Genomic DNA, 24,939 nt, shown 5'->3' on the forward strand with positions numbered 1-24,939 from the left:
AGTTTCCCAATCAACCTAACCTCACCTTCCAAAAAAATGTTCGTTAAATAGGCCTGAGATAGTAATTAATAACTGGCTAAAGGAGAGTTAGGACTCGAGACTTTCATGTGGTAGAGACCATTTCTTCCTTTTCTAGAACCATGCAATACTAATCCACATTTATATAAACTTCTAAACGTTTAAAAAGTGTTTGCCTATACAACAACCCTGTGAGTTAAGGAGTGTTATAATTCCTGTTCTGCAGATGGGCAAACAGCCTCAGAAGAGGGCCCATCACTTAGCCAGGGTCACACAGCTGTAGGTGTCATAACTAGGACTCAAGCCCAGGTCTTATGTCTGACCGGCAGGTAAATTATTACTTTTTAACACCTTGAAAGGCAAGTTGTTCATTTCACTATTCTTCAAATTCTTATTCTGCGGATGCATTACACCAAGTCAGGGACAGACCCATATCTTCAAGAATCACATAGTTGAGGTTCATTCAAAGTAAATACATCATACATTGAAACATTCTTTTAATGAGGGGTAACGGGTACATTATAAGACAGAGCACCTGGAAATTCTATTTATTGTCCTGTAAATTAGGTGTCCAGTCTGTTTTTTAGAAGGAGGGTGTGTAGGGGTTTCCAAGTATTATTTTTGAAATGGGTGCAGGATATACTTTCTCCTAGGATTTGCAACAGGCTTGGGAAAAAGGACATTGCTTTCTTCCAACTGTGGTAATAAAAGTATAGTCTTAGTTACTAGGGAACAGACTTTGGATAAGATAATGAGATGCTGTTCTAGACAATTGTTCCCTCAATAACTGTTTCCTCCTGCTACTGAGATTGCTGCCAAAGCTGCAGCTTGCTTTCAATTGAGTCATTATTTTAAAATGTGAGCTCTGCTCATCTCCATGGGTATAATTCATTCAAAAATAAAATTAGCACTATCACTTTGTGTGACCTTGGACAAGTAACTTCACATCTCTAGACCTCAGTTTCCTCATCTGTAAAATGAGAAGGATAGACAGGATGACTTCTAAGATTCTTTTTAACTCATGTATTTAGAATTGAAAGGGGCCTATACCTAAGTCCTGCATACAAGGCGGCAAGGCGAAAGGCATTGGGCATAGTGGACAGAGTGATAGCCTCAGAATCAGGAAGTCTTGGGTTTAAGTCCTTTCTCCCACACACATTGACTGTGTTTCTAAGTCCCTTAATTATCCTGAGGCAATTCTCTGAAATGGAACAAATGCTCATCTACATGGGTAGATTTCCTCACCAGGAATTCTATACCAGGAAATCATAGGACTGGACCAAAATATAAAATGCATAAGACTAGATATGTGGAGGGAAGGTAAACAGGAGCACCAAGACATGGCCCCTGTCCTTAAGGAGTCTATAAGCTAGTAGGGAAATAGGTCAAGTGCACAAATAATTATAATTCAAAATAAAGCTTGTTACATGCATATGATACTAAAATACTGAGGAGGAAAAAATCATTTCTGACTAATAAGATCAGAGAAGCCTTCAAAGATGATATGATTTTGAACTAGGATTGGAAGGATGGGTAGATTTCAACAGGCAGAAATAGGAGTAAGGACAACATACCAGGTGAAGGTAAGGACGTGAGCAAAGAGAAGTAGGTGGGAAAGCACAGGCTGTGTTTGGTGTGTGGTAAATAGTTTAGCTTTGCTGAGATAGAGCCTATGTGTAGGAAAGTTAGGAAAGAGAAGACTACAAAAATCAGTTGGAGCCAAATTATGGACAACTTCAAAAGCCAGCCTGTTAGCATTTGGACCTTATTCAGCAGACAAATGGAAAATATTAAATGCTTTTAAATAAAAGGGTAATAGGATAAAATTATGCATTAGGAAAATTAATCTGGCAGTACTGCATAGATCTAGAAAGGTTTGTTAGGAGGTATTGTAATAGTTTAGGCGGCTAGGTGGCTCTATGGACAGAGTGCTGGGCCTGGAGTCAGGAAGACCTGAGTTCAAATCTGGATTCAGACACTTACTAGCTGTGTGACCCTGGACAAGTCACTTAACCCTGTTTGCTTCACTTTCCTCATCTGTAAAATGAGCTGGAGAAGGAAATGGCAAACTACTCCAGTATCTTTGCCAAAAAACAAAAACAAAAACAAAAACCAACCCTATTGCGGCAATGGCAATAGAGAAAAGGAAGAGATTTAAGAAACATTTCAGGCAAAGAATTGACAAGGTTTGATGGCTGGATGTGAGGAATGAAGTAAGAGTCAAAAATGATTCTGGAGTTTTAAGCCTGGGCAACTGGGGAAATGACATGATCCACAGAAATAGGAAAGTCAAGAAGAGGCACACAGACTTTGGAGTAAAGATGAAGAGCTGAGAATGAGGTGCCAGTGGGACTGTCAGGTAGAAATGTCCAGGAGACAGGTGGAAATGAAGACCTGGAGCTTTGGGAGAAAATTAGAACTAGAGGTATCAGTTTGGAAATCAGCCATTTAGAGGAATTAACTAGTCATAAGAGCAGATGAGATCACCAAGAAAGAGGATATGAAGGGACAAATTGAGAGGTTAAGGTCATAACCTCGGGGAGTATCCACAATAAGGGGACAGGAGGAGGAAGAGGATATAGGGGGAGGGGTGGAAAGCAGTCAGGGAAATCAAAGGCGAGCCAGGAGAATACAGTGTCACAGAAACCAAAAGAATAGATGATATCAGGAGGTACTGATCCATAATGTCAAATACTATCAGAGGTGAAAGAGAACAAAGAATGAAAAGGGCTGTTGGATAAGGTTGGTGCCTCAGAAGTCATTTTTGACCTTCAAGAAAGCAGATTCAGTAAAATGGAGGTGAAAGAAGCTAGATTACAAAGGGTTGAGAAATGAGCAAAGAAGTGCAGGCAGCGTAGCCATGTTAGTGTCTAGTACTCTCACAAGACGTTGGGAAGTGAAAGGAAGGAATGTCGGACGGTGTTTTAAGGGAGTAGCAGAGTCAAGGATGGATGTTTTTAAAATGTCATAGTTATGTGAACATACCTATCATGGAAGGGAAAGAGATCATGGAGACAGAGTGAAGATACAGGAAGGAGGAGGGATATTGATCAGGCAAAGCCCTTGATGAAGCCAGGTCCCAAAAGAGCTAAAAGGAGATGTGTTCAAGGGGACAGTTAAAGAAGATGGAAAGAAGACAAAGAAGATAGGGTGGGTAAAAACAAAAAAGCAACTTTGGAGAAAAGGGTTGAGGAATGATTTTGATCTCAGTAAAGGACAAGAAGCCTCAATAATAAAAGTTAACATTTTACAGATGAGGAAACAGAGGCAGGCAGAAGGTAAGTGACTTGTCTAGGATAATACAGCTGGTGACACAGAAGCTGGATTTGACCTCCGGTTTCCTTAACTCTTGGTCCAGGGCTCTGTACTGCTCAGCTGTCCTAGTGATGTTTCAGCTCATCGGCTGAAATTGCAGGGGGCAGGGTGAGGACTGGGGATTTTAAGACAGAAGAAAAGGTTTGGAATGACACTGTGGGGAAGGCTAGAACCAGAGACTTAGGCTACAGCAAATTTCCTTTCAGACCTACAAGGGCAAAAGCCACTACATCAAGTTAGACATTGACTCCACTCAAGTTTGATTCTAACACCTCATCAGAGCAAGCAGGTAATCCCAAATTATATGCGCAGAACATAAATTCTGGCAGGTTTATAGTATGGGCACAGTAATGGCAGGCATTCCCATTATCCAAGGACCAGGCTAGCTAAGTTCAAACTGTCTCATTACCAGAAGTTTTGCCAGGAGGCCAATTTTTTTCTAACCACAGCACTTCATGAATCAATTTCCTAAGGCATGTCATCTGTTTCTATAGAGAGAGGGAGTCATGTAGATGAAGCCACATGTCCTTGACTTATCGATATTTTTTAAAATTCTTAATATCTTATGGGCCCAGGAAGTCCTCCTCCTGTCCCCAGCTCAGCTGATGAAATAACAGAAATAACATTTCCCAAATGTAAAGGAATTTTCCCTGGTGGAATTAGAGGGTTAGCTTGCTTAAAGATTAGTCATTCCCCTGGGGATCTTAAAAAGCAGTCTTGTCAGCCCTGAGATTCAGTAGAGGCAGGAAGCAGCTTTGTGGATGGTGACCTCTGTGCCTCTATGAGAGGGCAACAGTGAGGACAGGGATTTCTCTTTTTTCCTTTCATCTCATAAAAATGGTAGTAGGATACATCATATCCAGCTCTGGAAGTCAGAGGGAAGGGGCAGGGTAGGTGGGGGAAAGAAGCAACCTGTCAGCAGAGCATTCAAGAGAGAAATAGTCCTAGTAGGTGGCAGTCATAGAAGGCGTAACCTCAGAGAACAGTCCCAAGGAGATGGCTCCAAGACATGCGACCATTGGCATCAGGGGAGAGAATCAGTTATAGAAAAAGAAAATCAGATTTGTGAGCTGTGGAGAGGACAGGCCCGTGGAGCCCTGCTGAGTGACCTCTACCCGAGATGCTGCACCCATGGGCGCATGAAGACCCCTCAAGACCAGAAAGAGCCCTGTGGCCCTAAAATGCCATAGCACCGTTGCCTTAACCATGAGTGTTTCCACCTCACTACCAGTGGACTCTGCCCACTCATTCCATCAACAGACACGCTGTGCATTTGTGGGACAGCACACCCCACATTCATGGAGAGAATGTTTTGTAGCTATCGTACTTACCACTGCTTAACAAACTGCCTGTGCTTTGAACTTTGGATCACCTGGCTGTTAAAGGCAGGTGCACTGTTGATGGAGGACACCCAGGCATAAAGACACACACAGAGTACCTGAAACCTGAAGGAGCAGCTTCTCTGGGCACCAAACCGGCAACCTGGGAGTGCCATCTTGGGGTGCTGCCCTTCAATTTGAACGTCACTTTATTGTTTTCAGAGCACTTTTCTTGACACCATCCTCACTCCCAACAAGCCGGGAGGCAGGCAGTTCATGGATTGTACCTGTTTTCCTGGTGAAGAAACTTAGACAGCAAGTGAAGGGACTTGTTACAACATGGGTATGGGTTATATATACATGGGTTACAACAGCATGTTACAACCAGGGTCATAGAATATTAGAGCTGGAAAGGACCTTAGAGATCAGCCACTTTAACACCCTCATCTCACACTTAAGGAAAATGGGGCTCACAAAGGTAAAGTGATTTGCCTAACATCAGTTAATTAATGGCAGAGCCAGGATTAGAACCCAGGTTTCCTGACTCTAAACTTAGTGTTGTTTCTAGTACACAATGATGCCCCCTCACATCTACCACTGCTCCAGGTCTTTTCATTCCTAGCTTTCTGTTCTTTTCACTACACCACCCTCAGATCATTTCGACTACAGTTACATATTTTTAAATACTTTCAAAATACTATTTCCAATTTTATGTAGTCAACGTCTTCAACTATTTGGAAAGAACATACCTTCTTTGGACAGTCAACTAGCACGACGAGTTTTTGCTCTGTTCCATTTAAAGGCTTTCAAGCTTAATAAAACCTAAACAGAAGGCACTTATGATAGGGAAATGTAAAGACAGTGGAACTACTGTGTCTGAGCACGTGTGTTGGTGGAGGAGGGGAGGGCAAGGAGAGGCTGTTCGTGGACTTGAATGTTGTCTTATAAAGGCTGACTTCACAACCAGTTGCAGTGTGCCTCTTCTACCCGTGTGACTTCTTAATACAGCTGGCGGCAGAGAAGAATGTCCAACTTGGATATAGGGCAAAGAGGGAGGGGAAATTTCACAACTAATCAGAGAGGAATTAAGAATGGCAGAAGAACGTGCCTGGTGGTGAGTCATTTGAACTCTCTGTGCACTGAAGCTCTCTAGCTTTGGTTCCATTGATGGGAGGCCAAATGTGGTATTTCAATAAATTTGTGATCTCTTTTCTGCAAGAAGTTTTCTTTTACTTTTGTTTTCTCATTAAATTTGGTTGCAGTGGTGAGTGTAGGCTTTTTTTCTTGGATGATTGATTGCATATCATCAGAGCGAGTACACCAGACATCAAAATGGCTTGCTAGACTACTTGATTGTAGCAAACATCCTGAATCTGATTCCAAAGTTTTGGTATTCTGTTTAGATTTCCTGCCAGTTTCATACCAAATGCTTCATCTTCCTTCTTTCATTATAGCTATTTGTGAGTTGGATATTATAATTTCTGCATCATAAGCAACATATTCTTCATTTAAATTGCAAGTACATTCAATTTCTGACTTATTACCTTTCTTATGGTATAGGTTACTACTTTCTGAGCTTAGATTAGAAGATGAGTGAAGAACATTTTCTTGGAAAGTGAGCTTTAAATTGTTTAAAACAGCATCTTGCAGAGAGTAATCGTTTTGTTCAGAAAATGACTGAACTCCTACATTGAGTGGGCCTCTACATTTCTCCTCTTTTTCAGTATCACCTGAGCTATTTGTCAGATTAAGGGATGCTTCTTGTAACTGTTCTATTTCCTTTTCAGAGACATCTAGTAGTTCCTCATCTTGTAGTTTCTCTGTAGGCTGATCTGCAATTTTGTCCTTTTCATAAATTTCTTCAAATATCTGCTTAAACTCAGTTGGAACAATTTTAAAATTCCTTTTGACTTCCATTGTCTTCTGTTTAACCCACAGTTTTTCACATCTTTCTGCCCATTTTGATTCTACATCTAAATGCACATTATCACTATTAGATTCCTTATTGGATTCTCGTCCTTGAGACTTTTTTCCAGATATGAAAGTGGAAAATGAAGTGGTTTAACTTGTTTCCCAGGTGCTGTTTGTTCTGGTATGTTGACTCTTTCTGAAGTAACTTTCTCCTTAGTAAAGAAATATGGAAGAAGAAAAATTAAAGAATAAACAAACAGTAGTTAAAATTTTTCTGTAAAGCTTAGTATGTTATCTAGCCCCAAATCATTGTGTTTCAAAGACATGTTAAAAATTATTTAAACTGGGGTGGTGGGGGAGGGGGGCAGAGCCAAGATAGTGGAGCAAATGTAGTAACTTCCTTGAGCTCTCCCCCAAACCCCTCCAAATACCTATAAAAAAACTGGTCTCTAAACAAATTCTAGGGCAGCAGAACCCACAAAAAGAGAGAGTGAAAGAAATCTCCAGCCCAAGACAACCTGGATGGTTAATTAGAAAGCTCTATCTCACCTTTGATTAGAAAGAACTATTGTGTAGGGCTTGGAGAGAAAAGTAGTTCAGCTTGGGTATGTAGGGAAAGACCATGCCTCAGTGAACCTAAAGCAGGCCTCAGGGGACTGAATCATGGATAGCTGTGGGGGTTTTCTGACTCCTCAAACCACAAACTCCAAAGACAACTTTAAAAGTCACCAGAAATTCTGTGACATCGTGAGAGAGAAGCTAGGTCCCAGACCCAGGGTGGCAGCTGCTTCTGGAGATTCTAGCCACAAATTGAGGGGAATCCAGTGGCTGATCAGAAGAGGATTTCAGGGAACTCAATGCTGATGGTAAGGGAGTATTCTTTTTCTTTGCCTGTGCTTAGATCTGAATCACAATTCTGGGCGACAGTCCTAGGGCAAGGAGGAATGCTGGAGTGGTAGAGCTTGTAGTAATGGTGCAGAGGGAATACTCCTGACAGTTCCAAGGTAAAAAAAGCACTTGTTGTCACTCATAGATAAGAGCACAGCCCATGAAAGTAGTAAACAGCCTACCCTTGTTCATACCACGTTGGAAGAACTGAAAGTTTAGATGTCCCTAGAAGTATCTCTGAAAAAATTGCAGAAAACCCCAAAGTTTGGGACCATACATTCTCCATACTAGATGCAGACCCCCTACCTTAACAAAGAGTTTAAAACTCAAGTAATTGGCTGGGATCATGAGCAAACAGTACAAAGAAAAAAAAAAGGAATACCACAGAATTTTTCTTTGGTGCCAGAGAAGATCAAAACATACAACCAGAAGAAGACAACAAAGTCAATGTTCCTACTTCCACAGCAGCCAAGAAAAATAGGAATCAGTCCCAGGCCATGGATTTCAAGAAGCAAGTAAGAGAATTAGAGGAAAAACTGGGAAGACAAATGAAAGTGATGGAAGAACATCATAAAAAAGTAGTCAACAGATTGCTGAAGTAGACACAAAAAATAATGAAGAAAATAACACCTTAAAAAATAGGCAAACCGAAATGGCAAAAGAGGTCCAAAAAGCCAATGAGAAAAAGAATGCCTTCAAAAGCAAAATTGGTCAAATGGAAACTGAAGTCCTAAAGCTCACTGAAGAAAATACTTCCTTAAAAATTAGAATGGAGCAACCGGAAAGTAGTGACTTTATGAGAAATCAAGACACTGTAAAACAAAACCAAAATAATGAAAAACAGAAGACAATGCGAAATATATCATTGGAAAAACAACGGACCTGGAAAATAGATCCAGGAAAGATAATTTAAAAATTATTAGACTATGTGAAAGCCACAATCAAAAAAAAGAGCCTAGACACCATCTTTCAAGAAATTATCAAGGAAAACTGATCGTATATTCTAGAATCAGAGGGTAAAACAGAAATGAAAAGACTCCATCGATGACATCCTAAAAGAGATCCTGAAAGGTAAATTTCTAGGAATATTGTAGCCAAATTCCAGAGTTCCCAGGTCAAGGAAAAAATATCGTAAGCAACCAGAAAGAAACAATTCCAGTAGTGTGGAAACACAATCATGATAGCACAAGTTTTAGCAGCTTCTACATAAAGGTACCACAGGGCATGGAATAGGCTTTTCCAGAGGGAAAATGAGGTAGGATTACAACCAAGAATCCTGTACCCAGCAAAATGGAGTATAATCCTTCAAGGGAAAAATGGATATTTAGTGAAATAGAAGACTGTCAAGCATTCTTGATGAAAAGACCAGAGCTGAATAGAAGAATTCGCTTTCAAATACAAGACTCAAGAGAAGCATGAAGAGGTAAGCAGGAAAGAGAAATCATAAGGGACTTATCAAGGTTGAACTGTTTACATTCCTACATGGAAAGATGATATTTGTAACTCATGAGACCTTTGTCAGTCTTAGGGTAGTTGGAGGGGGAAAAATATATGTATAGACAGATTGACAGATAGAGGGCACAGGGTGAGTTGAAGATGAATGGGTGATATCTGGAGAATAAAATTAAGGGGTGAGAGAGGATTATACTGGGAGAAGGAGAAAGGAGGAGGTAGAATAGGGTAAATTATCTCACATAAAACAGACAAGAAAAGGCTTCTACAGTGGTGGGGAAAGGGGGAAGGTGAGAGGGAATGAGTGAATCTTATTCTCATCGTATTTGGTTAAGGAGAGAATAATATACACAGTCAATTGGGTGTGGAAAGTCATCTTATTCTACAGGAAAAGATGGGGGAAGAGGATAAGAGAGGGGATGATAGAGGGAGGGCATACTGGGGAAGGGTAATCAGAAGGAAACACTTCTGAGAAAGGACAGGGTCAAAAGAGAGTATAGAATAAGGGAGGGTGGTATAGGATGAAAGGAAATTATTTAGTTTTCCACAGCATGACTACTGTAGAAGTGTTTTGCATGACTACGCAAGTATAACCAGTATCAGTTGCTTCTCTTCTCAAGGGAGGATGGGAGAAAATTTGGAACCCAAAGTTTTAAAAACAAATGTTAAAAAAAAATTGTTTTCACATGTAAGTGGAAAATAAGATATACAGGTAATGTAGTATAGAAATCTATCTTGCCCTACAGGAAAATAGAAGAGAAAGGGGGGTGGAGGTAGAAGGGAGGGCAGATTAGGGGAAAGTATTCAGAATGCATGCTGTTTTGGCTTTGGGGGATGGACAAGATGGGGAGAAAATTCAGAGCTCAAAATCTTGTGGAAGTGAATGTTGAAAACCAAAAATACATAAATTAATGAATCTTGAAAAAATATTTAAACTTTCCCTAAATAATAGAACAAACAAAATTTCAATGTAAGTTTTATCCAGGGTATTCTGGATTAGGGTAAATGTATTATTAAGCATGTGCCATAGTATATTCCTAAAAAAACAAACAGGAACGATTTCCTATTTTATATCTCTTTTTTTGGTGGTCTCACAGTACCATACTTTTCCAATTTGTTTAAAAATAGCAGTAAATTAGAATGGTCAGTATTTTAATAAACATGCATTCTGCCTAATGGAAAAACCAAGCAAATAAAATATAAACTTGGGATGGGATAGAAATCTCAACTCAATATTCCTTTGAAGTAGTGAGAGTCTTTATTATATTTATGTATTTGCCTATTTCTGACTTTTAAATATCTTTAAATTGAACACTAATTATAAGTGCAAAAATTGTAACTCTACATTATGGCATGTCTATGTGAAACTAGAATGTGATTTGAAATAACTGTATTGTCATGAGATATACCTGTATCGATTGTCCACTTCTGTGTTTGGTTCCAGTAAAAACCACCTCTCTAATTATTTTACTAATTAGAGCGTAGGAATTGACAAGAGAAGAGAAATGATTTTTGCATGTAATTCAGAACAAGAAATAAGAAATGATTACAATACACAACTTAGATCCATCAACAGAATTAATGGGGTTTATGAGGTAGGAAGTGACTGCTTCAAAACAGCCAAGTAACATATGATTCCCTGACCCCAGTACAGGTAAGAACCATGGATCCAACTCTAAAGGCAAAATTCTCCAAATGTTCAGATGCATGGAGATTGCAGTCCCATAATTAGTTTGCATGAGATAAACCACAGTACTGATAGTCTGCACATAGATATTTTGAATAAATTATATAAAAATGTTTACATGACATCACATTCTATCATGTGCACATGACCACAATCCACTTTTATTCTTGTTTAGTCATAGCCAACTCTTTGTGATCCCATTTGAGGTTTTCTTGGCAAAGATACTAGAGTATTTTGCCATTTCCTTCTCCAGCTCATTTTACAGATGAGAAAACTGAAGCAAACAGGGTTAAGTGACTTGATCAGGGTCATAGAACCAATAATTGTCTGAAGCCAGATTTCAAGTCAAGAAGATAAATCTTTCTGACTCCAGGCCTGGCACTCCATCTACTGTGTCACGTCCATATCAAAATAAACTACTTTAAATGACCTGTAATATCATTTCCCCAAAACTGGACATTTTTAAAAGTCATAATTTAAGAGAGATGGCAACATTTTATTTGACTGATTTTCATTATATTCCAAATTCATAGATACACCAAATCTCTAAGTTGGAAGGCAACTGATTGATTACATTTGGACAGAAATTTCAACTAAAATATCCCTAATAAATTGACAGTCTGCTTCCAGCTGAACATGTACCACCTTCTTAAGCAGTTGTGTTAATTTTTGCTCTATTAATAAATGATAGAGAAGCCATTATTTTCTTTAATGAACATAGATGAAGTGATAGAATCATTTCATGTAACAGTAAGGGCTCAAAAGGTTATTATAGCCCTAGATCATAGCCACTTTCTATTGCACATAACAGCAACTCTGAGCTGAAATCTATGCATTCTAAGAAAATATTCAATTAACTTACTTGTTGATGAGTGTGGTGCTATTTGGGAAATACTTAGATTAAAGTTCCATAATATATTAATGAGGATAAACTATACACTAACACAGTTCTGATTATGAGGAAATAACATTGGAATGGTAATTTCAATAGTTATTTATAGGGCAGTGATATAGTGAATAAAGCTGTGTAGTCTAGGCAATGTATAGGATTGAAGGCCCTGGTTGTGAATTGGAACCTGATATCAGAAAAATTCTATGGGAGGGAAAGGCTGTATGACCTGCTTCATCTTTCACCCCCCTCTTGCCTATTGCTTCTGCAGGATGTAACTAAGTGAAATATGATAGCAAGACTCTAAGATCAGATTCTCTCTTGTATAGAACATCTGAAACATGGGGTTTGGAACTCCTCTAACTTCTGTTAAGGAAGACATTGCCAGGAGGCTCTAGAGTATGGGCATCTCAACACCATTCTCACTGAGTTCAAATTAAATAATTAGGATTATCATCTCAAGGTACTGAAACTAATTTGCACATAGGGCTAAAGAATCTTTGTCTTAAACTTATGAATAGTTACAGTTTACCAAGGAGTTGCCATGGGACTAGAAAAAAGTGAATATCCTTGATTGCTGGCAAATTCTAGTCTAACTTATCAAATTAATAGTTTGTACTTACTTCCAAAAAAGAGTTCTAAGAAGGGATAATTAAGAATTGATATCAGTTCATTAAAAACAAGTTATGCTAGACACCTTATGTTTCCTTTTTTTTTTAATTGTCAGTAGACTAGAGAATAAAAGACTAGATTCAAGGAATGTCAAAGACACAGTATGTCTGGATTTCAACAAGTATTTGAAACAGTTTCTCACAAAATCTTTGTGGACTAGGTGAAAAATGTGGATGTATTAAAGGTTTGGAGCAGCTTCATTGGAAACACCCAATGAACACTAATTTATTCTGGAGGGCAGTTGGTCGCTTTATCCTCAGTCTTATTCTGTTCACCATTTTAAACTGATAATCAGGAGGAACTGATATATTGAATGCTGAAGATCAGATTTGTATATGTCATGGAATTGGGAGAGGCTGCTGATGAAATAAGTCACAGAACTGAGATTCCAAAGGCTTTTGCTAGATTGGAACAATGAGCTAGTGCTAAGAATATACAGTTTAAACAGGATAAATGTAAAACCTGGACTTGGACTAAAACAAAACAAAACAAAACAAAATAAAACAAAACAACTATGTATGTACACAATGGGAGAAACAGTTTTTCATAGGAGTTCCTGAGAGAAAGTATTTTTCACTGAGCCATAAATTTAATACTGAAGTTGTCTATCAAAAGGACGAATGTGATCTTTGCAGCAAAAGTAGTACAGTATCCTTAGTGAAAGACATGACAATACACTACTTTGTCCTGATCAGAACACATCTGTATTACTGTTCTTAGATAGGACCCTAGAAAACTACAGGGTGTTCAGAGGAACTTAAAGAGAGCTCAGAATTCAACCATGATTCATATCACAGGAGGGTCTGTTAGGCAATTGGAGGTGTCTAGTCTGTAGAAAAGAAGATTTAAAGGACGTTGGGATAATAGTCATCAAATATTTAGAGAATTAGAATGCAAAAGGGCTTGAGTTGTTCAACTTGACTCTTTAAGTGAGAACCAGGAGCCCTGGGTGCACATACAGGAAGGTTAATTATAGCTCAGCCTAAGGAAAACATCCTCAAAGTGTAGAGCTATTCAAATAAACAATGAGCTGCTTCCTGTGGGTAATAAGTTTTCAGTCACAGAAGGTCTTCAACTACTTTGGGGGGTATTACAGATAGGATTGGCTATTTAGGTTAAGGATAGATTAGATTATCTTTGATCATGAATGCTAAGATTTTGTTATTGGTTTTTTTAACTTGACATAAAGTATCTTTAATTCCTACTTTTCTCTTTCATATTATTTTATGTTGCTCATTATTAACAATGAAAATATCTCACAATTCATTAGTGACAAAATACCATAGTATTCATTAGTAATGTCTTCAATATTGCCATAACGTTTTTGTAAAAGCTTATAAATTATTATTATTTATTGTTGCTATTATTTTGCTTACCAAATAAGATTTTATTACGGCATTTTTAATGACATACTCTAGCATTGTAAAACACTGATAGATTTTAGTGTAGCCATCTAAAATGATATGCATTCCCAGATATTGACATTCCAGGTTATTTTCTTGCCATTGATGACTAATAATTTTAGCCTGACAATAAGAAAGAAATCAGGACTAAGATATTCTTTAACATGCATTCATGGTAATTCTGTTATTGCAATTACTTGGCTTATTGAAGGCAAAACAATTATATGATTAGGTAGTCTAACTTAAATTCCTTATATATAAGAAATTTATACAAAATGCCAGCAGTAATCACATTCAGGGACTCTTTCTCTATTCTATTATTATAGAACTAGGGATGAAGTTTTGCAGTTGCTTCCTGCACCTCCAAAGAAAATTTCAACTCCTGAAATCAGACAAAAATCCATTTAAAAGTAACTAAGATGTGAAAAACTTCCAATAAAATTTGCATGAAAGGAACTTTTACTGAAGTAAAATCTCAGAAATTTGAATATCATTTTTACATACCTGTTCTGAGTTACTTTTATCAAAACTTTGTTCACTTTCCTGTGATGATTCTTGAAATTCCAATACTGGTGTAAACTCTGTATTAATATTTAAGTAAATAATTATTTTATTTAGAGTTACTTCTCTTATATGAATTAAATCCCCCCATTAGCGGTAATGGCAGTTATCACAGCTATAATTTATCTATTGTGATCTATTTTAAAATAAGATAGAGAGGGTAAGAAATTTCTATTTTCCTAATTATGCATTTAGTTGATTATTTTGTAATCTCAATTTACTTCCACATTTTAAGTTTCTTGTGAGATACTCATTTTATACCAAATCACAGATTGACTTACATATTTACTCTAGCTGAAACTGTTATCTTTGAAAATGAAAGGTAAACTGAGAGGAAATGGTCTCTGCAAGATCAATTTATTAGTTAGGTTAGTAGTAACCCATAAACTGGGTTAATGGCTTTTCTCAATGACCAAAGACCATGAGATAGGGATTACTAGCTTCATAGAATTTGGGGAAGTACGAGAACAAAGAACAGAGTTGGATTGGTGGGGAAAACAATGAGATAGTTTATAGAATAGACAACATCATGCACTTTTCATGAGGTGCTATTTTGGGGGATTTAGAGGTCAATAAGGGAGAATGAGAGTAATTTACTGCTTACTTCACTATCTTGGTTCCTAAAAGTCTGGAATGATTGTTTAATTCTATTATTAGAAGCTCCATAAATTAAGATAATTGTGTCCTATCCAGGCTAATTTTCTATATTGGTTTGTTTTAATAGATTTATTTGACCTGTGGCATGTACATTTATTTCTTCCTAATCTTTAACAATTCTGTTAATCATTTCACCTCTGTGAATTTCTCTCCAGGTTGTCATGCTCTATCTAGCTCTGAGGTAACTAAAAGTTTTACAATCAATTTCAAATTAACAGGTGGAGTATTACCTGCATATCTTGTTTTCATGTTTTCTTGGCTCAATCAGAATAGTTTATAGAGTTACTTAATGATACAGATCTCATTTACTTTTATTTCCCTAAGCAACACGGCACCAAGAAAGAGGATTTTTTTTCCCTACTTCTTTTGAGACAGTCCTGGCCAGTGGTTTCAGTGGAAGAGCTAAGATAGTGGAAAGACAGGGAGAAGCAGTCTCTCAGCCTGGGAAATTAGAGGATTGCCAAGAAAGGTTCATTTCACTTGGATAAAAAGGGGACTGCAGTCCACGATGAGAGGCATCCCAACAAGCCAGCAGCAAGCCCCACCTCAGCAAACCAGCAGGAGATGCTGAGCCCCAGAATGGTTGAGCAGGCAAATGTGAACACCAGGATTCCCCATGTATCTTAGGATAGCCAGGGCAACCAGCAGACTTCAGCTTGGAGAACCACCACATATGCTGGTGCAGCTCCAAGCAGGCAGGCAACCACCAGTGGCTGGACCTCCACTTGATTCAGTGTAGCCCAGGGAAAAGGCAGAAAAACTGCACCTAGCCTTAGTATATGCCAGACACCACCACTAGGACCCCAGCAGAGCGACTGGTAAGCAGCCAGACCCCAAATCCCCCACGTGCCAGCACCCAAGGCCCCAGTACAGAAAGCTAGTGACAAGGCACCTTGCTCCCAGCACAAGAAGCTTGGGACAGTGCTCCCTGTGCTCCAATAGGAAAGTTCAACTTTAAAAGCCAGGAAACTGGCAAACAAAACAAGCAAAAGGCAGAAAAGAACGTTGACCTTAGAGAATTATTATGGTGACAGGGAAGATCAAAAAACAAATTCAGAAGAGGACAGCACAGTCAATATACCTACATTTGAAACCTCTATGGGAAATATGAATTGATTCCAGGCCCCAAAAGCCTTCTTGGAAGAGCTCAAGAAGGATTTTCAAAGTCAAATAAGAGAGATAAAAGAAAAACTGGGAAAAGAAATGAGAGGTATGCAAGAGAGAGTGAATAGCTAGGAAGGACAAAAACTGACTGAAGAAAATAACTCCTTAAAAAATGCAATTGGCTTTGAACTTCCTCCTGCCGCATCGGGCTAGATGTTGGGTGTTAAAGTCATGGACTTGAAGAACTCTGGCATGGTTACTCCCAAAAGAACTGTTTCATCTGTCAGCACAAGAAAAATTAAAGACAATGCTGTAGATTGGCACAATTTATTATCAAAATGGGAGACTCAACAAAATGGGATTTTCTGTTGCAAACAAACAGGAAACATCAAAATCAGTGTACTTAATGAAGACAAGGTAGAACTAGAATGACACCATTGCTTCTGGCTTTCATTCTCAAAAGGTACATCAAAAATATAATGAGGAATTTGAGATGTTGTGCAAGGAACTTCATGACACTTTGGAAAACTCGGCTAAGGTACAGGTGAAAATGGAAAAGCTAACATCAACCACTAAAGGAACTTGTAACCTAGAAAATTACCATTGTGGAAGTGGAAATTAGCAAACACCCCTTTTCCATACATGTCCCACTACCTACTTCTATGAATTTTCCCATCAGCTTTCAGAAATGTACAAGAAAAAATACACCTGAAATGCATCATTGTGGAAGAGCTTGCCCATACTACAAACCAGGATCTCATTTTAAGCTACTTATCTATGTGGTTGTACCAGCCCTATATTGAGAACAGCAGGCTATATGTGGAAAGCATCTTACTTGAAACTGGACATCGAGCATTATAATTTTTTCCAAAATCATTTCAATAAATCCATACTCCCAGAACCACAATGAACCCTTCTTTCCAGGTATTATGATACAGGCCCATTGCTGCCCCATACACTTCCTTACTGGATCACAGTTCTAATTCTGTTCTTGTTTGCAGAATGAGATGCTTCACCTCCACCTGAACACCACTCTGGTAGTAACTTTTAAAGTTGATGATAGTCATCCATTCAGTACCTACTTTTCAAACCCTGACCCTCTTTATTTGACAAAAACTTCTATGCAAACTGATCATATGTTTGACAGAAAATGTTTAGATCAGCATTTATTTCCACAATAAGTTCCAAATGGATTCTCAGCCTACTGTTTTAAAAAAAAAACAAAAAACACGTACACAGTGGGGTGAGATCAGGAGAATGAAAGGAGCTTTCACAATTATAAGAAGCAGAATTGCAAACCAAAGGATAGAGGCATAAAATTAAAACATATGTACAAACAAAACCAAGAGAAACTAGATTGGAGAAAATAATTTAATCAAATAATAATAAAATCTGCTATAGGAAACTGATACAAAAATATGAGACTAAGAATCATTTCTTAGCTAAGTTTCAAAATAGAGGAACAAATGACTTTCAGAAGTAAGAAATGCAATTAACAAACAAAATATTACAGGAAGTCACTGAAGGAAATGAACATTTAACAATACTGGATTCACCTCAAATTAAATTTACAAACATAAAAAAAATAGATGCTGTTTAAGAAAGGAGCTCTTAATAAATACTGGTGGTAGATCTTTTCACTTGTCCAACCATTACAACAATCTGGAACTTTTAAAGAAAAGTCACTAAACTATTTGAACCCTTAGACTCAGATCTCTGTCTACAACAAGGCACATAACAAAATGAGGTCAAAGAGGGATTGAGGTGAGGGAAAGCCCCATGTTGGCACATTTTGGGGAAGAAACAGAAAAAAGGGAAGATTTTTATGAACTTATGTAGAAAAAAGCAGAATCAAGAACATATTTCATGGAAAGAAAAATACTAAAAAGATTCAGGTTAAGGCAAGTAATTAATATTAATCAGAAGACTGATGAAACATGTTTTTTCACAGGTTGATGGGATTGTTGGGTATGGAAGGGTGTCAATTTCATTTGCTTAACTGTTTTTCTTACAAAGGGGAGGGGGCAGAGATAAATATATAAATATCTCCTTTAAAAAGCAAGAAATTAAAAAAAAACCAGTCCTTTTTTCAGATATTTGTAATTGTTCCTTATCCAGGTCTATTTTCAAGCCCTCAAGAGGTAGCATAGTCAATAATTTGCTGGATTTCAGAGTCAGAAAGACTCTGCTTTCAGATGCTGCTTTTTATACTTACTAGCTGTGTGACCACAGGCATGGCACTTAATACATCATCAAAGGGAAGATAACCCCTATGACACCAACCTCATGGAATTATTTTAACATGCAAGCAAGTTAAAGTATATTAAAGCACTACAAATTAAAAAAAATACAAGTGGTTGAATGGAAATGGGGTACAAAATGCATTGAAGAGAAGACCTCGTTAAACATCTGATAGCCTTTGTGTTAGTCAATATCTTTCTAGAACTTACATAGCCTCAGATGCTGTTGAATTCCTTTGCCTTATGAATAATCTCTTTGACAGTCTTTGCTGGTGATCTCATCCACTGCCTTGAGTTCACTAGGAAGTGGTCACAACAGATCCTGCCTACCTATCTTCACATATTGACTGACCAGGGGATTATTGTCAATATACTTTATCCAAATTTCAGTAGAGCATTTGAAAAATTCCCTCATGATCTTTGTGGACAAAATTAAGATCAGATCATTAAAAAAAAATTAAGATTTATCCAGGGATGAAAAAAGGATGCCCATTATCACCACTATTATTCAGTAGTGGAGTAGAAATATTAGCTTTAACAGTAAGAGAAGAGAGTTTGAAAAATTAGAATAGGCAATGAGGAAATAAAACTATCATTCTTTGAAGATGATATAATGGTATACTTAGAGATCTCTAAGAAATCAACTGGAAAGCTACCTGAAACAACTAACAACTTTAACAATGTTGTAGTCTATAAAATAAATCCACATAAATCCCAGCATTTCTAAATATTACCAACAAAGTTCAACAGCAAAGGGTAGAAAGAGAAATTCAATTCAGAGAAATAGTAAACAATACAATAAAATCAGGTGAGGTGAGTAGACACAAGAGAATGTCGCACACAGTAACAGCCACCTTGTGCAATACTAACGTTGATAGACTTAGCCCTTCTCAACAATAAAGGGTCTAGGACGTCTTCAGAGGTCTCATGATGGAAAATGCTATCCATATCCAAAGAAATCACTATGGATTCTGAATGCAAATTGAGGCATACGATTTGCTATTTTTTTCTTATGTATTCTTTTGTTACCTCTTTCTGATGGCTCCTCCTATTGTACCTAATTCTTCCTTATGTTGAATAGGAAAATATATGTGTAGCTTATATCAGATTGCAAGCCATCTTGGGGAAAGAAGGGAGAGGGAAAAATATTAAAGTAAAAAACTTACAGAAGTGACCATTGAGAAATCAAAATAAATAAACAAATAAATATTATATATATATATCTATATATCTATAGATATATAGATATATAGATATATACACACACACACACAACGGTAAATGCCTACAGTAATGTATTGCTTGATAAAATGAAAAATTCTAGCTTCTGGAATAAAAAATCAGGATTTGAAAAAAAAAACTACTGTGAAAAGGGGAAAATAGTATGTCAGGAACTAGGCATAAACCAAGATCTTACATTGCATACTAAGATAAAGTCAAAGTGAATACTTGATTTAGACATAAAAGTTGATACTATAAACAAATTAAAAGGGCCAAAAATAGTTTACCTGTCACATCTAAGGAGTAGGAAAGAAGTCATGATGAAAAAAGAGAGAACATTATAAAATGCAAAATGGATAACATACATTATATTAAATTGAAAAGGATTTGCATAAACAAAACAAATGCAACAAAGATTAGAAGAGAAGCAGAAAGCTGAGGAACAATTTTTACAACCAATGTCCCTGATAAAGGCCTCATTTCTGAAATATGTAGAGAACTGAGTCACATTTATAAGGATACAAGTCATTCCCCACATGAGAAATGGTAAAAAGACATGAATAGGCAATTTTCAGAAGAAGAGATTAAAGCTATCTATACTCATATGAAAAAATGCTCTAAATTGCTATTGACCAGAGAAAAGCACATTAAAACAACTCTAAGGTACCGACTCACACCTACCAGACTGGCTAACATGACAAAACAGGAAAATTATAAATGTTGGAGATGATGTAGGAAAATTAGAACACTAATGCATTGTTGGCAGAGTTGTATATTGATCCAACCATTCCAGAGAGCTATTGGGAACTATGCCCAAAGGGATACAAAACTGTGAATAACATATTACCCAGCAATACCACAGCTAGGTCTGTAACCTAAAGAGATCACAAAATGGGGAAAAACCCACATGTACAAAGATATTTAGAACAGTAAAAAGTGTGCTTGTGGTCACTCATAGACCAGAGCACAGACCAGGAAAGGAGTAAACACCTCACCCTTAATCATAGCACCTTGGAAGAATTGCAAATTTTCAGGTCCCTAGAAGTATCTCTGAAAACAGCTGCACAAAACCCCCAAAGCTGGGGACAGTACATTCTCCACACCGGAAGCAGACTCCTACCTTAACAAAGACTTTGCAACTCAAAGAATTAGCTGGGATCACGAGTGAGCAGTGCAAAAAGAGTCAGACCATAGAATCTTTATTTGGAAACAAAGAAGATCAAAACATACAATCAGAAGAAGACAGCAAAGTCAAAGTTCCTACATCCACATCCTCCAAGAAAAATATGAATTGGTCCCAGGCCATGGAAGAGTTCAATAAAGATTTTGAGAAGCAAGTAAGAGAAGTAGAGGAAAAACTGAGAGTGATGCAAGAAAATCATGAAAAACCAAGTCAACAGCTTGCTAAAGGAGACCCAAAAAAATACTGAAGAAAATAACATCTTAAAAAATAGCCTAACCCAAATGGCAAAAGAGGTCCAAAAAGCCAATGAGGAGAATGCCTTAAAAAGCAAAATTGGCCAAATGGAAAAAAAAAGTCCAAAAGTTTACTGAATAAAACTCTTCCTTAAAAATTAGAATGGAACAATTGGAAGCTAGTGACCTTATGAGAAACCAAGACACTGTAAAAGAAATCCAAAAGAACAAAAAAAAAAAGAGAAAACAATGTGAAATATGTCATTGCAAAAACAACTGACTTGGAGAATAGATCCAGGAGAAGAATTTAAAAATTATTGGACTATGTGAAAGCCATGATCAAAATAAATAAATAAATAAAAATAAAAGCCTAGACATCATCTTAGGAATCATCAAGGAAAACTGCCTTGATATTTTAGAACTAGAGGGCAAAATAGAAATTGAAAGACTCCACAGATCACCTACTGAAAGAGATCCCCAAAGGAAAGCTCCTGGGAATATCGTAGCCAAATTTCAGAATTCCCAGGTCAAGGAGAAAACATTGCAAGCAGCCAGAAAGAAACAATTCAAGTACTGTGGAAACACAATCAGGATAACACAAGATTTAGCAGCTTCTACATTAAGGGACCAGAGTGCTTAGAATATGATATTCTGGAGGGCAAAGGAGGTAGGATTACAATCAAGAATCACTTACCCAGCAAAACTGAGTATAATCCTTCAGGGTAAAAAGTGGACCTTCAGTGAAATAGCAGACTTTCAAGCATTCTTGATGAAAACACTAGAGCTAATTAGAAAATTTGACTTTCAGATACAAGACTCAGGAGAAACATGAAGAGGTAAACAGGAAAGAGAAATTATAAGAGACTTATTAAAGTTGAACTGCTTACATTCTGCATGGAAAGATGATATTTGTAACACATGAGTCCTTTGTCAGTATTAGAGCAGTTGGAGGTGAATATATATACATATATAAGTGTGTGTATGTACATGGATAAATGGATAGATAGATAGATAGACAGATGATACAAGGTAACATGAAAGGGGGATATCTGGAGAATAAAATTAAGGCATGAGAGAGGATTATACTGGGAGAAGAAGAAATGGGGAGGTAGAATGGAGTACATTATCTCATATAAAACAGACAAGAATAGGCTTTTACAGCGGAGGGGAAACAGGGGAAGGTGAGAGGGAATGAGTGAATCTTATTCTCATTGGATTTGGCTTGAGTAGAGAATAACATACACATCAATTGGGTATAGAAATCTATCTTACCCTACAGAAAAGGGAGGGAAGGGGACAAAAGAGCAAGAGGATGACAGAGGGGAGGGCAGATGGAGGAGGGGATAATCAGAAGCAAACACTTCTAAGGAGGGACAGTGTCAAAAAGGGAATAGAATAAATGGGGGGTAGGATGAAGGGAAATATACTTAGTTTTTCACAATATGACTACTATGGAAGGGTTTTGCATGACTACACATATATTACTCGTATCAATATGCTTGACTTCTCAATGAGGGTGGATGGGGAAGGAGGAAGGGAGAAAATTTGGAACCTAAAATTTTTAAAACAAAAATTTTAAAAAAATGTTTTCACATGCAACTGGGGCATAATATATACATTAAATGGGACATAGAAATCTATCCTGCCCTACAGGAAAATTGAAGGGGAAAGAGATAAGAGAAGGGGGGTAGAGATAGAAGGGAGGGCAGATTAGGGGTATTCAGAATGCATGCCATCTTGGGGTGGAGGGAGGGACAAGATGGGGAGAAAATCTGGAACTCAAAATCTTGTGGAAGTGAATGTTGAAAACTAAAAATAAATTAATTAAAAATTAAGAAAAAAAATCAAGAAGAAAAAAAGGGTGTATATATGAAAACTAATTGGAAAGCAAAATGCCTTTTTTTCATCTAGGTCAGGCTAGATTCTGTTCTATTGAAAATTATAGTATGTCTCCTTATCTTATATGGATTATTACTTCAAGTAGATTAGACATTTACAATTTGTCTGCAATGTACTGAAGTGGTTTTTTATAACCTAAGCGATTTACAAATTATGAATAAAGTTTTAAATGCCCTTATGGGGAAAAGTCATAGAAATATTTGAAATGATAAAATGTACATTTAAAGGGGGATGTGTTTGTTATGCTATAGACTACATTCATGTGGCATAAAATGTTTTATCAGGGAGGTAGACAACAGATGATGAATACTACTGTAGCTAACTTGCCATATTATTCATGTTCTGATTAAAAAAATACTTAAAATCAATGGTATTAAAACATGAAGTAGCATGGTCTTTTAGAAGAGACAGAATTTCAGAGGGCATTTCAAACCCTTCACTTCATATTTGTAAATAGAAACAAAAGGAAACTGAGGTTCAAAGAGATGAAGGAGGTAGTTAGTGGCAGAGGCAGTACTAAACCACTGGTCCTAAATCCTTCCTGGCTTATCTATCTACACAACAGCCTTGTCTTTGTTGAGAAGGATATCTTTTGGATATCTTTGACTTGTTGGCCTTTATCATTCAGTGGTTCATAGTATCATCCATGTTGATTTGTGTAGGAAGATGGTATTGCACAATTAAAATTATGGTTGCACAAAGAGCAAATACAGTATCAATTTTTAGAGAGCAGGAAAAAAAACACTTTGGAATCCAATGTTTTGGATACCTTGTGGCTTTTCTACCATAAACCTGAATTACAATATCAAAGTAACCAGAAGAAATATCTAGGGTGGTGATCAACCCCAGAATATCATCATTTGCCAACGTACTAGAAAACTCATGAATTCTGGGTTGTTGTTTTTTTTTTTGGTAAAATTGGGGTTATTCACGATTAATGGGTACAAAAGAATGAAATAAATAATGGTAAGAAAGCAAATGTTGGTTTCAGGGAAGTGAAAAAGACTACTAGGCCCCAGGACCAGGGCTCTAGCATACTCATTTTTAATGTAAATGCCTGGTTCCCTTGGACAATATGATTTACAAAAAAAAAAAAAACATGCAAAAGTTTCACTATTAGTAAAAGTCAAAGAAAACAGTTGTCACTTTATTATTACTCTAAGGTTCACTACAAAACAATGAAGATATGAGGTTTATGACAATAGCTCAATGATTCCTCAAAAGTTCAAAAGAACTCAGAGATCACCAATTTTGAGTCTAATAAAGGGATAAGCGATGCCATTACTGCTGCAGTTACCAATCAAATGATGAATTTTTACCATTTTTTTTGATGAACAGAAAATGAGGTGGAAAAAATAAATGTCTCATAGTGAAAGATGAGTATTTGAAGGAAAGCAGATATATTTTGTAATAGCAAATAATTGTAATTAATTTTTCTTTTTATTCCTATCCCTAGTTCTTTTAACATTTTACAATTCTAACATTAATATATTTATACATACATTATGATTTTGGCTTGTATAGAAAATGTTATTGGTTACTATATATTTCATAAAGTCAATGTTTACCTTCTGATATCTTCCTTGAACATATTTATGAATAGCTTTATCTATCACTAATAAGCCATACTCTTCAATGTCCTTATATTTAATTGTGTTCTAGACTATAACTTTTTCTTGATTAACTTCATAGACACTACATCTTCAATGAGATTACTTAGTATAATTGTTTTTATTAAAATTGGATTAAGAATTTTTTTAAAAATGTGCTCAAAATTTTATATGTAGTTAACATGTAAAACTATTGCTTATTGAGGAACAGAACTTCACTTTTTTGAACTTCAATGTTTGTCATAACAATTTCATGTATGTAGCTATAGATAAGACTGCTTTACAATGAACAAAATGAGGGAAAGTGAGGTTCAGTTGTGACATGACTAGCTATAGGGAATTAAAATATTTTATTGGAATATAACCTTTTTAGGCAGTAGTAATGTATACTTAAAATTAATACTGTCTTTTCTGCCATTGTGATTTCTCATTTCTTCTAAGGAAGGTTTACATAGGTCATCTCTTCCTGATATATAATGTAATGTACAGTAGTTAAGAGGGCATGATAACTCTTTCCTTTTAGCTCTGCTAGCATGAGCACATCATCGAAGCTTTGTGCTCCTCAGTTTCATCACCATTCAAATGAGAGCAACCAGAATATCCACACTATCTTTCACACAAGGTAATAGGTCAACTGATTTGAAAAAAAAAGTCTTATAAATGTGAGATGAATTTAT

The 24,939-nt window shown here is 36.8% G+C and overlaps 1 protein-coding gene and 1 pseudogene across 1 annotated transcript in view; one reads left to right on the forward strand and one right to left on the reverse strand.

Annotated features, from left to right (window-relative positions):
* Positions 1–6,368: 6,368 nt before the first annotated feature.
* Positions 6,369–24,939, reverse strand: part of LOC110223902 (uncharacterized) — a 33,860-nt gene continuing 15,289 nt past the window's right edge. Inside the window, 2 exon segments of the mRNA XM_021009625.2 lie at positions 6,369–6,775; positions 14,059–14,135. Coding sequence (XP_020865284.1) covers positions 6,626–6,775; positions 14,059–14,135 — 227 coding nt within the window. The 3' untranslated portion in view covers positions 6,369–6,625.
* LOC110223903 (cyclin-dependent kinase 2-interacting protein pseudogene) lies at positions 16,104–16,969 on the forward strand (annotated as a pseudogene).

Source organism: Phascolarctos cinereus, unplaced genomic scaffold (genome assembly GCF_003287225.1).
Source record: "Phascolarctos cinereus isolate Bilbo 61053 unplaced genomic scaffold, phaCin_HiC Scaffold_1;HRSCAF=81, whole genome shotgun sequence".
NCBI classification, from domain to species: Eukaryota; Metazoa; Chordata; class Mammalia; order Diprotodontia; family Phascolarctidae; genus Phascolarctos; species Phascolarctos cinereus.